Below are 16,104 nucleotides of genomic sequence, written 5' to 3'. Positions count from 1 at the left end.
GTTCCTACCACAATGGAACAGTTACTCTTTCTGAGTATGCACTATGAGCCAGGCACTGTGCTAGGTGTCTACACGCATTACATCATTTCACACTCTCAATAACGTAGGAAGGTTAATGTTAAAAGTGCCTATCATGGTTTCCTTCCCTCACCAGCAAAATGAGCTCTTTAATATTTGAGTTAGTACCCTAGACCAACTTTTTAATGAATCTGTTTTACCTAGATTACTAAAGATTTTTCCTTAATAGATACTCTCAGAGGCCCAGTTGGAAAGGTTCAGCATCTTTTCTGCAGGAAGCATCAGGCATCATTAAAATCAGAGACCCTCTCCCTCCCCACGCTTAAATTTACAGAGAATTTTAAGCCTTTCACCAAGCTTCTTGTGTTGGCTGTTAGGCCACAATCCCACCTGGCTGGAGGTGTGTGCTTTCCTGTGGGTGCTGGTGAGTGGTGGATTAGTCCAAAGACCAGGCAATTAATGGAGAAGAGAGAAGAGAAATAATGTAGGGAGAATGGATAATTCCCCCCAATGAGAATCAGGCTTGAAGAAGCTTTGAAAAATTAACTGAATAATCATAACATAAACTCCCTTACACTCCCACATGCATGCTCATACATGTATTTCTCAATCTCATTCTCTAAAAATCTGCAATGGGAATCGGGTTTCTGAATATCTATCTTCTTTTATGTCAGCACTGTGATTATAGTTACTTTATCTTAAAGACAGATTTTGGAGAATCTGCCTGGCAGCTATTAGGGGCTTAATAAATTACTATCACTTTCGAATAGGAAGTTCTGAAAGAAAAATAGCTGGCTTAGTGGCTTAATCAGACTGGAAGTGACAACTCATGACACCACAGGATACTTTGAGCAATGCTTTCAGGGCTCTCAGTGGCCCAGAAGAGTCAGTCAGCAGGGTTCACATTTGTTGGGCATTCAATTTTTTAAAATAAATTTTCCTTTTCATGAAATATACCTGTGTTCCAGTTATATTACTTTCTCAGCTCCAAATTGGGGAAGATAATATCAGTCAGGCCGAAGATGATGACAGATATTTATTTATAAATTTCTTTTATGCTGCAGACATGGTTATTAAAAGTAGGTGATATAAAATAAAATAAAAACCCTTAGACCAAAGTTAGGTGCTCTCCCGCTTCCAATTAAACCCTGTTGTAAGCCTGTCATTTAGCACAGTCACCTGCTTAGAATCTGCTTTTGCTTTTCTCTTCTGAAGTTCAGAAAAACAAGCAAGGCCAAAGTGAGAATTAGGAATCAAGGGGAGGCATGCAGAGGCAGAGCTCAGAAAAGAGCTGCAGTCATCCTTCAACATGAATCAATTAAAGATAAAAACCCAGTAGGTGCAATGAGGTGTGACCCTGCGTACTGTGATTGAATGACATGTGACACCTTATTCAGAACTGCTTATGATAGCCTTCTGCAAGTCAGGCATGGAAATTATACATGAAGTACTTTGGATAAGAAGAATCTTCATGTTCTAGGTAGGATAAAAAAACTTAGCAATAAGGCTTTTTCCTTTTAGTAGAACTTTCCTCCAAAGATCCCCACAGTCATGACATGTTCATTTTGCATAAAATCACAGTGTATTCTGGAATGCATTGGTACTCACATAACAGGGAACCAGTTCTCCCCTCAGGCATTCCCAGTGTATTTGGGGATGCTGCATCCACTCTTTTAGGTCACTGGGGGTCCAGTTATTAAGTGCATTGAAAGATCAGGATGTTTGGTGTCCTAGAGACCAAAGAATAGGATCATTGAATTAATGTTTTGCTTATCATTTGGATGGTTCCATATCTTTGAAGATAGTGTCAACCATCAGTAAATGGCACCCCAGTGGCCAAGAAGAGTCACTAGGCCTATTGCAAACTTTCCTTACATTCATTTCTGCAAAAGTTTTTTTTCTTTCTCATTGAATACATCTGGACAATCAAAAGGAGACAAGCCATACCTGTAATATTCATCTCCCACAAAGAAAAGGGTCTTCTGCGCATCCCTGAGATAGACGGCAGCATCTATTTGCTGCACGTACCTTGGGAACCCAAAGTCATAAATAGTCCGTGGAGGACCTTGAATTTGGAATCCTCTTGTTATCCAGTAGTGGGGGCCTGAAAACAGAAGTTAAAGTTTACAAAAACTGTACCACTTAACGACGCACTTCACTCATGAGGATTCCTGTGAAGGATCATAAATGGGGCTAGTTTCTGGGATATCTGCTATGGCTATAACCCAACAGGAGATATAAACCTCTAACTATTCAATTGAGCAAAAGACTTAAAATTTGCCTTAGAGGCATCTCACCACCACAAATAAAACAAAACAAAATAAAACACTCTGGCATAGAAGCAAGGATATTGTTTTCCTCCTACTGGGTTCCATGTGGGCTTTTGTTAATTAGAGGCCCTCGAGACATATGCCATGTCACTCTGAGCAGAGGTCCTTGGGAGCAGGGATTGGGTTTCTAACTCCCTGGGCACATTCTCAGTGTGGAGCCTCTCTAAGGTAAAGGTTTGGCTCTGAGAAAGCCATGATTGAGATAGTCATCATCAATTCTGTCATTGTTACAATACAGAGGAGGTGACCGAAGCACACTCCACGATCACTGAAGAGACACCGACAGTGCCAGATGTTTCAAACACTCCGGGCTCTGCACCCTGCCATTTTCTTTTCTGTGGATCTCTAGGGTACCTTTAAAGAAGTAAGCGGTGCCCCTCTCAGCCACTTCGTAAGCTGCATCCACGTTGGACATAAGCTGGGGGAAGGAGCTGGTAATGGTGCTGGGCCGGATCCCTGCCATCAAGTGAACCTGCCGACGCCAGAAAATCCTATTGGGCAATCCAAAACAAATCGAGATCAAGGGTTGATTTAGATCTTAAATTGAACTTGGACTCAAATGTACTGCACGCCACACTTCAGAAGCCATTTCTAAACGCCTCTTGCGCTTTTAAGAACACAGATTTTTGAGCTTAGTGAACAGTTTCTTCTCCTTTTTATTTTCTAAGCATCTTTACAATTCCTTTTGCTTTATTTATTTAAGGATGGTGAAAATATTGATGGAGAGAGCAAGGAAATGACATCAGTGATTTACACATTTAAGCTGTGCACCTTCCTATTTGAAATATCACTTGATACAAATTTCCCTTTTCTAGTCTGATCTTTAAAAAATTAAAATCTCACAAAGATAAATATGATCCAGGTAGACATTATGAATATTATATAAATGAACCAAAACTTTGTGGTTGGGAGATGCTGATTATTCCCAGTAAAAACAGTAAAAATGTTGACAATTACAAATTATCATGTTGCGTATATACTTATCTATTGAAAGTGTTTGTATTTTTTAACTTGATAGCTAATTAACAGAAAATCTGGTAACACACAAATTAACTTAAGGTTTAGCAACGCACGCATCTACTTTTCCAATATTGTTTCCATAAAATTACGGCAGTATACGCGACAGTGTGAGCTGAAACTTTCAATGTAAATATGGTCCATTTTGATTTTTGCAGATAAAAATAATTTTATAAAATATGAATAGTTTACTTGACTCCATGGAAGGTAGAATCAATACAGAAAATTATTTGTGTACAGAGGAAAATGTGATAAAGTTTTGACATTTAACTTTTCATGTAGCTAGTGTAGGAATTCCTCAAATCTTATGTTAAGTTTTCCTATTCAGTTAATTTAACAAATATTTATGGAACATCAAGAATGAAACATTGAATAAGGTCCAGGCCTTGCCATCGAAAAACTTACAACCTAGTAGTAGAGACAGATAAGTAATGAGGCAATTTTAATTCAGAGTGATCATAAGTTCTATAAAGAGTTAAATTCATGATGTTCTGGAAACACACAGTGGTACCCCATTTCGCTTAGAGGTAGGCTAGAGTTCCAACTGACCAGCATCTCTAAGCCTCATTTTTATCATCTCTTAAATGAAAATAATACCTGGCCTATCTCATGAGACCATTATGAGGATCAAAGGAGACAATACATATGGAAGTGCATTATAAATATTATATTTTATAATTATTATTAGCCTTGGTCTTAACTACCCATTCATTGGGCACCCACCACACACCACACGCAATTGGCAAAAATCAATTTGGGGTATACTGCCTGGCCCCAGGCCCTATACATCACAGCCTTACCTGGAACACATGTATTACCAGATGAAAAACTGAGAGCAAGAAAGTCTTATGGGTCCATACTTCATCTGGTTGTTAAGAGGAGACAGACATGAATTAGACTTCAGTCGTCTTGATTTTCATTACATACCCTATCTTACCTACTTGCTTATTTTCAGCCTTGTGATCTTTGGTTTTTCTTTGTTTATAACTTGACCCCTTGTCTAGTCGAACCTAGCTTTTTCCGAAGGCAAGAGGAACAGCTTTCCTCTTCTCCTTTTTCCCCACCACAAAATAAGCACAGGTTCGGGTATCCAGAAGAATCCAATATTGAAAATAAACAGATCACGTCAATATTCCATAATTTGATCTTTGATAAAGGGGGCAAAAACAATGGACTAATTGGAACTTGAATAGGATTGTGAAAAGCAAGTGTTTTCCAATTAATTTAATTCAATATGTAGTTCTGAAATGCTAATTCTGTTCAAGTCACTGTGCTACATACCTACTAAGAGACGAAGTGTGTATTTCTGAGGATTATAGTGGTGGGGATGCGGAAGTGGGATAGTTGGTTGGAAGGGAGCGGATACACCTCAGTTAACCAGGCTCTGTCTGAATTATGTCTCTGATGAGGTACAGCTGACTTTCTCCCGGGCACCTAAAGCTGGGATGTGTTTTCTTTCATTTCTCATTTAAAAATCAACGAGTGACTCTCGGCAAAATTGAACCCTATTTTTTGTTTGAAATTACAGGACATTGATGTCCTGAATGACTCAATATGGAAGGTTGTAAAGCATAATGATTAAGGGTGCAGGCAAACTAAAAAGATACATTTGGAACTTTTTACTGGTGGTAGAATCTTAAATTCCTTACTAAATAAACCCAAATTTAGGATGCCGTGGGTATTGTGAGGACTAAATAGAGGCAGACTAGTCATTCTAAATCGAAAATGATTTTGTGCCTGGAGGACATTAGGCAATGCTAGTGACAATTTTCATGTCACAACTGGGACTGAGTCTAATGCGTAGAGGCTATGGCTGTTGCTAAATATCCTACAATGCACAGGGCAGCCCGCATGACAAAGAATTATCTAGGCAAAATGTCAGTGGTGCCAAAGTTGAGAAAACCTGGTTAAAATACTGTTGTTAGAATATAGTATAATGTATACACTGAATGCATATGGTAGAAATAAACTCTACCCATCACTTACATAAAGTACCACAAGTTCTAAAAGGAACCTATAATCATGAAAATTTTCAGTAACTAATGAAGAAAAACTATGTCTGGTGGGTGATAAAGCAACAGAACACATACTTAGACGATTTACAATCTTAGAGCTTTAGATTACAATAATAGATGAATTAAAATGAATAAAAAAGAATACAGTAAGTAACCTTATAATACATCAGTAAGTGAATTTAAATATAAGCCAAAAAAAAAAAAATCTGTAAGCTTGTTAGAAAAGAATAGCTGCAGGATGTATTGTAACCAGTAATGGAAACAGACAAACAGATCATATCAATGGTCTGTAATCTGATCTTTGATAAAGAAGGCAAAACAATGGAATTTATTGATATTATAGACCTGCTGATTAGATATTTAGCTGCACTGTTATCTTTGTGTGCCCGGGAGCCAGCACTGTGCCTGGTACATAGTCAGGGCTCAGTAAATATTTGTTGGCAAAGTAAATGGGTGCCAGAGGGTTGAGTGGAACTTATTTGATCATTGATTTTCATATTCTCTGGAATTTTCATTCTCTTTTACTAAAGAACAGCGACTGATTCATTAAGTTTGAGATTAGGTCACTGATAACCTTCGCCTGGTTTCTTGCAGCTCTTTGTCAGTCCTGTGAGCTTCTTGGGGGCAGGATCATGTTTTACTCATCTTTAGCATAGTGCCTGGTGCATCTGGGGACTCAATCTATGTTAAACTTTTTTTCCCTTTGTTTTTCTAATACCCAACTATCTTGACTGTCCACTTTCCTAAGCTGATCCCATCAGTCTTTCATTTTCAGGAGATGCCTTCGCCTCATATTTGCTGGACTATCAAGACAATTCAACAGGATTTTCCATCCTTTTCAACCCTTTCCCTCTCCTTGACTTTGTTCTTCTCTGTCTTCCTACTTTTAGGGGAAAGAGGTATTTTTCTTCTTCCTATCTTATTGATGGTCACAATTGAACTGCTGCTCTTCTCCTCTGAGACTGGGCAATGTGGTGCAGTAAGAGAAGCAAAGGATGCTTGAAACCTTGTTTATCATTGGATATGTGACCTCATGTGAGTCGCTTAATTTTTCTGATACTCAATTTCCTTCTGTCAAATAAGAGGGAGAACATTAATAATGTTTCTGCTAATACTTCAAAGGATCAATTGAGATAATACATATGAAAGCATTTTATAAACTCTTGACTAATTTTACAATTTTTTAGGTACTTAAAAAAAGCCATGTTTCGCTCTACAAATTTATTAATTGATGATATGTAAAACTTAAACTTAGAGTATTATCAGATAACTAGGTTTTCTTCTAAATTTGTCTCCCTGACATAAAATATTTCTGTCACTAGAAACTTTAAAGTATAAACTGTTACATCATTAGCTGAGAAGCCATTCATTTTGAAGGATGGGTTCACTAACCAGAATTGCTTATATCAGAATACTTTAGAGGCCAAGAAATCAACCAAGCATCATCCATCTCACTGAGTCCAAGCAAAATACAACTTATAAAATTAAAAACCCACGGTGAGACAGTCGTGTGAGTTAAAAATAGTCAAAGCGTAGTACCCTTAAATTAAATGTTTATACCCATCTGAGGAGATAATAAGCCATAACCTATAAAGATGTGAAGGTCCTCATCCTTAGCCAGGAGGGAGTTCAGAAGAAATGACAATGAGTCAAAGTTTTTAGTGCACCTGCTTTGCCTTTTTTGTCTGAATTCTTAATACATAATAGAATCAGCCTAAGTAAATACAATGCCATTTGTTGACTTTCAATGATGCGGCCTTATAGAAAAGATACATCTCCAGACTGTGAAGGAGGAAGACTTCTGCTTCAGTTGTGCTGGCTTCCCTCAAGCCCATGGAACTATGGGAAATGCTAGATTCCAAACATACTGTCTCATAGTAGTGGTTACTGAGTTTACCATCCTTCCTTCCCACAGTGCTTTGCATTTCTTTTTTCCTACTGGCTCCTTTTCAAGTCTTCAAATATGTCCAGGTAGTTTCCATCTTGAAATATCCTCATTTGACCCTGATGCCTCTTCCAGCTATTATCCTGACTTACTCTCCTTCATTATCAACAAGATTCTCAACAGAGTGATCTGGATCTACCATCTCCATTTGCTCCCCACAAATTGTTCTTTCATTCCACATGTACTGGCTTCCTTCCTCACTACTCCACTGCAACTACATTCCTGAATTATCCTGGCCAGTCAGTCCCATTTCTTCAGTTTCCTGGTGACTTCTGGCAGCATTTCCACTGTTATTCACCTAAAAAAAAAAAATAAGCCTCTTTTCTCTGATTTATTTGGGGCTCTACCTGTTTCTGATGTCAAGTAGACTTAGGTTACATTTCTAGTTGTGATAATAAGTGTGGATTAAATGAGTGTCTATTAAATCTTTAGCACTATAAATGATCATGAACTGTCAGTTATCATAATTATTATTAGAGTTTATTTTTACACCTTTAACTGTCTCCTCCATGTAGGAGATCCCATAACCTATGAAGCCTTTAACTATGACCTCTCTTCTGAGTACTAGCTTATTTCTGTAAAACCTCACAAGAATCGTCACCACCTGAAATTCGACACACCTAACATTGAGTTTTGGTTCATGTGCCCCACAAATCCTGCTTTTCCTATCCATGTGGATGCTGCTACTACTTTTGACTCTTTCTTTTCCATTGTTCTCCTCACCAAATTAGTGTCCACGTCCTGCCTGCCGGTGACTCCTTCAGAATGCCTTTTCCATTCACCTTTCTCTTCAGTTCCTGTTTGCATACCCTCAAAAATGTCTTTATTTGCTCTCTAAGATACTTAACGTCTTTCAAAGTGTGAAAGTAGTGATTAACAGCTTTTTTTTTTTTTTTAAAGAATCCTATTTTGAAAATAAAACAGAATTTGAGTTGCCTATCAAACATTTATGGGAAACTTCAATAGTCTAAGAACATCCTCCTCCTTGTGGCTATTAATAGGACCTGCAGGCCAAGGGCAGCCTGAGTGCTTTTTTAAAAAAATTTTATTTATTTATTTTTATTTTTACTAACTCAGATGCACAACAGTCGAAAGGCATAAGTTCATTCAAGTGAAAATTTAGTACTTCTCTTGGGGCATAGTCAGAAAGTTTTCTATGTGAGTGACACATCAACTCAGGACCAGGAGTCAGAAGACCCAGGTTGCACTTGGAGGGTTTGCTGGGCTGAGAGACCTAGATTTCTTGTCTCTAAAATGAAGAAGTTAGACGTGATCAAACTTTTTACTATGCCATTTGTAAAATGTTATTCTTCTTCTAAGGCCTATAGCTGATTTTGATATTCTTGATTTTACCTTTAAATGATATTGCGTAAAACCCAGAATAATTGGGGAGATAATTTTGGTATGACTGTAACTTAGTCATTTCCCTATTCTCTTCCCTAAGTGCCTGAAGAAATCTGAGACAGTCTCAATATTTTGTCATCTATTATAAAAATAAAGATATGTGAATTAAATATATATATGACTTTCGATTTATTGTAGCAAAGTTTATTTCTCTTCAAATAGAACATTTTAATGTACTGACGTACCTTTGTACACTATGGAGAATATGTAACAATCTCATGGTGACTGTAAAAGGTACTGCATTCCATTTTGCTTTGGAAACAAACCATGCGGTTATTACATCCACAGTTTGAAATGTCTCAACAGACTGTTGTTGGTGATGGGGAATTCCAGTCTTGTGGGTGGGAGAGAACAGACTGGGAGCTCTTTCAGAATGGCCCCCAGGTTGCCATTGTAGCTGTGACTTTAAAGAATTCTTTGTTCTTTGTCCAGGCTTAGCAAGCACTTTGGGACTTTTGGTGACAGCTGGGAGGAGATCAGAGCTATAGGGTCATGGGATTCTAGCTCTGGAGGCAGTAGAGCAGGGAGTTAGGAGCACAAGTCCTGCCATGTGATAGTGTAGGTGTGGGTCCCAGTTCCACCTCTCACTAGCAATGTGCTCTTGAACAAGTTGCTATCCTTTCTAGATCTTATAAAGAGAGAATAATAATTCATACCTCGCAGTGCAATTGTAAGGATTTGATTACAAAGTGTGTAGGTGGTAAGTACTGAGCACACTGAAGTCACTATTAATATCATACAACATCTCATCTTAAAAATGGAGAAAGAGAGATTCAAATTCCCATGGAGAGTTAGTGGCAAATTCAGAGCCAGAAGGGGACCACTGCTGACCCCCTGTCCTCCTTCTAGCTCTTTCTAGTTCTTGGGGATTACTTACCCTACCACAATAGGTCATCAAATCTGACAGAATAGAAAATGAGGAGGTGATGACTAAGCAGATACATGTTAGTCAGCCATCTGTTTTTCTGTAATCTCTTCTTAACCACTCATTTCTAAATGTCTCTTGCATCTATGCCTCCTTTTCTATTTTGATACCACCCTTAGTGTATATAGTCAAGACTTTGTCAAAAGATATATTTATTAATAGTGAGTAGTTACTAAATGCTCATAGTTTGATAGATAGAGTGTTCTTAAGCATTTTTTTCCCTTTTTGATCTTCAAAGAAAACAATTATAATTGCATGGAAGGGAGTAATATCTTTGTCTGCACTGTCTCCTTTGCCCCTATCACAACCACCGTGGTTTGCATCTCATTTCTTTATCATTCAACCAGAGCTGTATGCACACATGTGGGCAATGTAAAACCTGACAGCCCTATCCTTTAGATGAAGCCAACATTACTTAGCATGGTGGTCCAGGGTTCTCTTGCTCTGTGCCTTGCCAATCGCTCCTGGGCCAATGTTTATTAATTCTGTTTCAGTTTACTTTTGGTAATAATCGATAAGAAGAATTAATAATAAGTGTTAATAAAAGAATCAACAAAAGTAAATAATAATGAATACACCAAGTTTCTAAGACTCAATCCATTGTACGTATTTTTTGATTCCTACTCCTAAATATTTATTGAGCATTTGCTATGTTTTTGGCATATTGCTTACCCAAGGTCACCTGATCAGTAAGAATTTAAACCAACTTAGCCTGATGCTAAAACCTGGGTTTCTGGGCTCTGCTCTAATTTGTTTTTGAAAAGTGGATGCCCATCCATTGTTAAAGATTTAGTTTAAGCTGTTCCTAATTTTTAAAAATGAGAAATAATCTAGATGTTTATAGGATGGGATTGGCTAATTAGGTAATGATATATCTATTCATTGGAATATATATACATATATAAAATGAAGATGAAAATTAAAATTCTTTGACATGGAAAGATGAGACACTGCTGAGTGAAAAAAGGTTTATAAATCATTTTCGTCACACTTCTAGGACAACCTCGTTGTCTAAAAATTGGCTTAGGCTTACCGGTCCTTGAAGAATAAGAGCTCCTTCCCCAGCATTGTCACCGCATCAAAGGACGAGCTGGAGTCACAGAGGTCGGGAATGGAAGGACTATGAGGCGGGGTGTGGGGCACAGTGGGTTTTCCCGGGAATGCTTTCCGAGGTCCTAGGATTCAAAGTGATGTGGTCAAATGTTGCCAGGAATCTCGAGTCTGCACAATTCTGCTCCAGAAACCCACTCTCACCGCATTTGACAAGGTGATAAAGAGCATGGTTGTTGATGGCAGGCAGACTTTGGTTTGAATTCCAGCTTCACTAGTTGCTGATAAACAGGCTAATAATTTAATCTCTTGAAGCCTTGGTTTCCTTATTAGCAAAACGGGAGGGGCAATAATACCACCTACCTCAGGTTTTTGTGAGAATTCACTCTACTAAAAGTACTTAGTAGAGTGCTTGGTACATAGTAAATGTTCCAAGAGTGGCAGCTCTTTGTTTATTATTACACATAACTTCTTTGGTAGTGATAGGCATTCCAAATTAGAAATGTGTTTTAAAAGTTGCCACTTATGGTTTCTTTGTAACTAAGTTCTGTGCTCTCAATAAGATTATAACTTTCTTATGTATTTTTGTATTATTTTCATCCACTTTTGGGCATCCTGCACTGTGCATAGCTTTTTATTAGGAACTCAGGAAAGTCAGAGAATTCTTGTGGCAGTGAAGTACACTGAAGCTGTTTACTATTTAAAGATATCTTCTGGGATATCCTCTTGTAAAACAGGGGCCTGCTTCTTGGGAGAGCTGCTGGTGAGTTTTCATCTCCCACTCTGCACTCCTGAGGACTATCTGCCAGCTACAGAAAAATGATCTGTGGCTGCCTGAGCCATTGGTTAAGTCTTGTGACCAGAAGTGAGGATTAGGGGAGGGGTGAGGCACAGGAAAGGCCCAGTAAGGGTGAGAGATGGGTGAAATCAGGGGTGGAGTGAGGCTTCAGGAAAAGATCAGAAACTAGAAAATGGTCAGATTAGAAATATGTTACCTTTTTTCTCAACACTTATTAGGTTCCAAGCACTCTGGTCAAGAGTGGAAGATGGGCATGCTCCCCAGCAATATAAAACTATGTTTTTACATTTTGTTCACCTGCGCAGAAATGGTCATTTCAAAAGATATGCTTCAGCTCCTGGCTGAGTGACTGTGGCCATGAGACTGGTGGTAAGTTTCCAATACACAAGGATCTATAAACAGCAGGCAAGTATTTGGGCTCAGTCCTTCTCAGTGACTCAAGAGAATTGCTTTCCATTGGAACCCTGCCACTGGGTACTCTGGAGCCAAGTTTCCAAAATGGAGATATTCACAGTACTTTTTACTGTCTCTCAAAGGAAGAGCAGAACTATCACCTACCCTCTCGAAGTGGATAGAACTGGCCAAATGCTTCTTTGAAAAAAATTTGTCTTTTATGTCTCAGATGAAATATGACTGTTTGCATATGTGTGTGCTCATTTCTAAACAGTCAGATGGGCTGGCCAACGTGCAGGAAGGTGTGGGGGCCCAGACCCTTTTCTAGGCTGAGAAAATGAGGAGAAGCTCCAAAAGTAAAGGCTGAATACCAGGCTCTGAGGCCGAAGGGAAAATCAGTTTCTAGATTTTTCTACCTTTTATCCATTAAAAAATGAAAAAGTGTCAAGGTCTAAGGATGTATCAAGATTGCTTCTCATGAATTAACGTATTTGTCTTTCTGTTAAGAAAGATTTGATATCGAGTTTCTAATAATCCTTTACCACCTGTGAAAGAATGTTAACATGAGATAATTTTGAATATTTTGGGATACTTACTGTCTTTGAGTCTCAGCTTTCTCAGCTATCAAATGAGGAAAACATTTCACATCCCACAGACTGGTCATGAGGATGGTGTGGGATGACTCATGACATTGTTGTAAATTGCAGATTGTCTATACAACTGAGTGGTGTAGTTATTATCATAATTGCTGTTTTTAGGAAAATGAGGTCACTTATCTACAAATGGGTAAGTACTACCATATATATGAATAAAATATATTCATCCTCTCTCAATGTCTAAATCCTGACCTACACTTAAAAAACAGACAAATGATTATATTTTCTATAGTTGTCAAGGGACCAATATATCTGGAGTAAGGACATAAAATTTAATTGCACATCTTAGAAAAAAGCAATATTCATATCTGGTAAACAAGCTCTTCACAATAGGACACAGTTGGGGCTGTTGTCTCTAGCTTAATCTTTACCTCCGCAGGTTAACTCCTGGCAAAGTATACTTTCTCTAAGTCGGAGACTGAATGCCTGTTAATTTCAGGGTTAGTCATCAAAGAAGTGTAGCGATTGTACCGTACAAGGCCTGGATCCCTTTTACATCATCCCTGGGGAGGCGGAATCCATAGGGATGCTGGTACTTATAAGTTGGGTACATCAATGCTGAGGGGTCTGTGGAATGGGCCAGACCCAGTGCGTGGCCAAATTCATGAGCAGCGACAGTGAATAAATTGAAGCCTAGACAATATGAGAGAGAAAAAGACAGCATCAACACCGGGTTTTATTTTCAATATCTTCCATATTTACAGGAGACTTTATGCCCAAATCACAGTTAACTCATTTTCTTTTCATAACTGGACTATTCAAAGGTTGGTAGGTTATTCTGTCACTTAGCTTTGCTAACTTTAGTCTAGTTCTTTCCCATTTAGCTAGGAGTTTCCTTTTGGAAGAAAGGAAATGGAAATCAGCTCATTTTGTTCCTTGTCACTGATGCTCGGCAGATTGATGAAAAAGGGGTCTAACTAGAGCTAATAGTGGCAAAATGATAATAGTGGCAACAATACATAGATTTAGGCCACAAGGACTTTACTAGTTCCCTGCTATTAGTGCCCACTCTTTTTTATCCGCACACATTTCACACTGAAGATTTTCAGATGACAAGCATGATATTCTGGAACTTTTATACCCGACCCCATCACACTTCTTGGGAGAGAACTAATTCCTTCAGGTCATTTGGAATGTATAAGTAAGAAACAATAAATACTATGTATTAAAAAAAAAAAAAAAGCGGCATGTCGAGGAGGGGATGGCTGCTTTTTGAGATTATGAACCAGAGATCAGACAAGTCTACAGCATGAGACCAAGGGTGGGTCTTTTCCCTTATGGTGTTCCCTTTTGGATTTTTGGCTTACTTGTTTTTCCTAGCCAGCCCCCCTAGTTAAAGGGTGGCTTGGGACGTTGAACCTCAAGGTTTCATGATGGAGGCCCAGAAGAAGGTACAATATTTTCCAGGTTATGGTGAATTGTGCATATATACCATTCATTCCCATAGTCCACTTCTCAGCATTGTCGAAATGTGTGTCTCCTCCCAGGCCTTCTCCAGGTGCAAATGCATGGGCTAAAGTCCCTCGAGGCCCATCGAATGGGTAGGAATCCCCGTGATCTAAACAAGTGGGGAGAGATGCCAACAGAATTTAGTCCTTCTTTCGGTTTGGATGGGTGCATAACATTAAAGGGAATGGAAAACTTTTTGAATAGCACTGATACTTCTCATACAGATAGGTTTTTAATATTCATTTTTTTTTAATAATAAGAAGTTCAATGTTAACGACTAATCTGTCCCTTGGAAAATTAAAAGGACTATTTTGTACTTTAAAGATTGTAAGCATTGAATATTTAAAAACCGTTCTTCTATTATTGTTTTTCTTGTGATATCTGTTAATTGACATGTGACATACTGCGAATTGTGCCCATGCTGTAGATTACAAAAGAAAACACAGATGGTCATTCAATAGCAACTTCGTCCACCGACTGGCATGTGAACATGTTGGCAGAGTGCAGCTCTCAACATTTGATTCAGCTAAGACAGTAATAGTAAATTGAATAAGTGTGTGCTTTGCGTTTCTACAGCACAGTCCAATATAATACAATTTAAGGATTGTCAAACAACTTTCTTTGTAATTCTGATATACTTTCATGTGTGAAACTCATGAAAGTAATAAAGGTGTTTAAAAATCTTAACTTTTAAAACTTTATATATTTTTGTTTTATTATTGACATTTAATTAACAGTTCATTACAAATTTAATAGAAAAGGAAGAAGAATGAAATGAGGGATATTAGTGAGGATACATTGTTTTATTAAAAATCAAAACAGTTGTGGTGTGTCATTTTCTAGGTTTAGTTGCAGTGTGGTTTAATCGGTTGCATGCCCTGAGGCACCTGGTGAGAGAGCCTCATGTCCCAGGTTAGCTTGTGTTTTATAGGATAGGGTACAAGTGTGAAAGATCAAGAGAGAGCCAGAAGTTAACTCCATGGTTTGCAAAGCTGCTCTGAGCCACACTGTCTTGCTGTTTTACTGCAGGTGACCTTGATTCTCTGGGAGAAGCAGGATCCACCATGGGCCATCTCTAAAACGTTCACACTCAGGACTTTCTTGATTTTTCTCCCTCCTAGTTTCAGATTAAAATTAAATCAAGACTTGAAATAATAGAAACACCTGGAAATGTTATCCTTGGAGGGGAAGAGGCAGTAGAACTCACTTACCTGGACTATTCACAAGCTAAGAAAAGAAAGTAATTTCATGACCTTTCTTTTGTCTTCTAACTAGATATGTTTCTCTGAAAAGGGCTCAGAGCGCTCCATCAATCCCTATGCAAAGTTATGCCTCTCCTTACCGGGGTGGGTGAGGAATGGAGAAGTGAGCAAGTCGGAGGCAGGCCTGTTCATTCATTCCCAAAGCAGTCTGCAAGTGGAGGTGAGACAGCAATACCACTCTCCCACTCACTATTGTCAGGGCTGCTGTGGAATTTATTTCCTTCAGTGAGGATTCAAGGTGGGAGATTCTTGGCTAATACTGAAGGAGGTATATAACAATGAATATCATCATGGAAATGTTTAGGTCCTCTGGCCTCCCAGCCAGTGGGAAAGCTAAATCTGAGAGAATTTGTCCCTAATGTGGCAAAACCATGATAAAAGCTGAGTCCAACCTATAGTTCAGTCCAATGATGACGAGAAATGCTGAAAATTCCTCTGGTTCTATTTTCTGGCCAGATAAAGATCATAATTTTGCCATGAACTTGGACTCTGCCTCCTATCACACCACTGTGTGAAGAAGTATTATGCTGATCACTTGGATTAAATATTGTAGTAGAAAAAGTATTAGAACATTTCTCCTCTGGATCAGTAGACAAAATCCAAGAAGCACTACAGTACCTCCTGTTTCAAAAGATATCATAATATCTGCTTCTCCTGAATTTATTCTCACAAAGTTCAGAGGGACGGCACTACTCCAGGCCTGCAAAGCCATCTCTATTGCTTTGTCCACATCAGCAGAAGTCATGGAAGATGTATATTTGGATATTCTGTGAAAATAGAAGGGACACGTTTTTCTTTCAGTAAATGCTCCTAGGTGAAAAAGCCAAGAATTATTTCGTTT

General features: G+C 38.4%; 1 protein-coding gene across 1 annotated transcript in view; it reads right to left on the bottom strand.

Moving 5' to 3' along the window:
- MMP20 (matrix metallopeptidase 20) overlaps nt 1-16,104 on the bottom strand; it is a 38,807-nt gene that overhangs the window by 11,970 nt on the left and 10,733 nt on the right. Inside the window, exons 3-8 of the mRNA XM_016134028.2 lie at nt 15,882-16,030; nt 13,985-14,110; nt 13,024-13,185; nt 10,688-10,829; nt 2,703-2,839; nt 1,966-2,122 (exon numbers count right to left, since the gene is read on the bottom strand). Of these exons, the coding sequence (XP_015989514.2) occupies nt 1,966-2,122; nt 2,703-2,839; nt 10,688-10,829; nt 13,024-13,185; nt 13,985-14,110; nt 15,882-16,030 (873 nt within the window). The remainder of the gene's footprint in view (nt 1-1,965; nt 2,123-2,702; nt 2,840-10,687; nt 10,830-13,023; nt 13,186-13,984; nt 14,111-15,881; nt 16,031-16,104) is intronic.

The sequence above is a fragment of the Rousettus aegyptiacus genome, unplaced genomic scaffold, assembly GCF_014176215.1.
Source record: "Rousettus aegyptiacus isolate mRouAeg1 unplaced genomic scaffold, mRouAeg1.p scaffold_m13_p_5, whole genome shotgun sequence".
Classification (NCBI taxonomy): domain Eukaryota; kingdom Metazoa; phylum Chordata; class Mammalia; order Chiroptera; family Pteropodidae; genus Rousettus; species Rousettus aegyptiacus.
The sequence above is the reverse complement of the archived record's forward strand: the minus strand, read 5'-3'. Positions and strand labels throughout refer to the sequence as shown.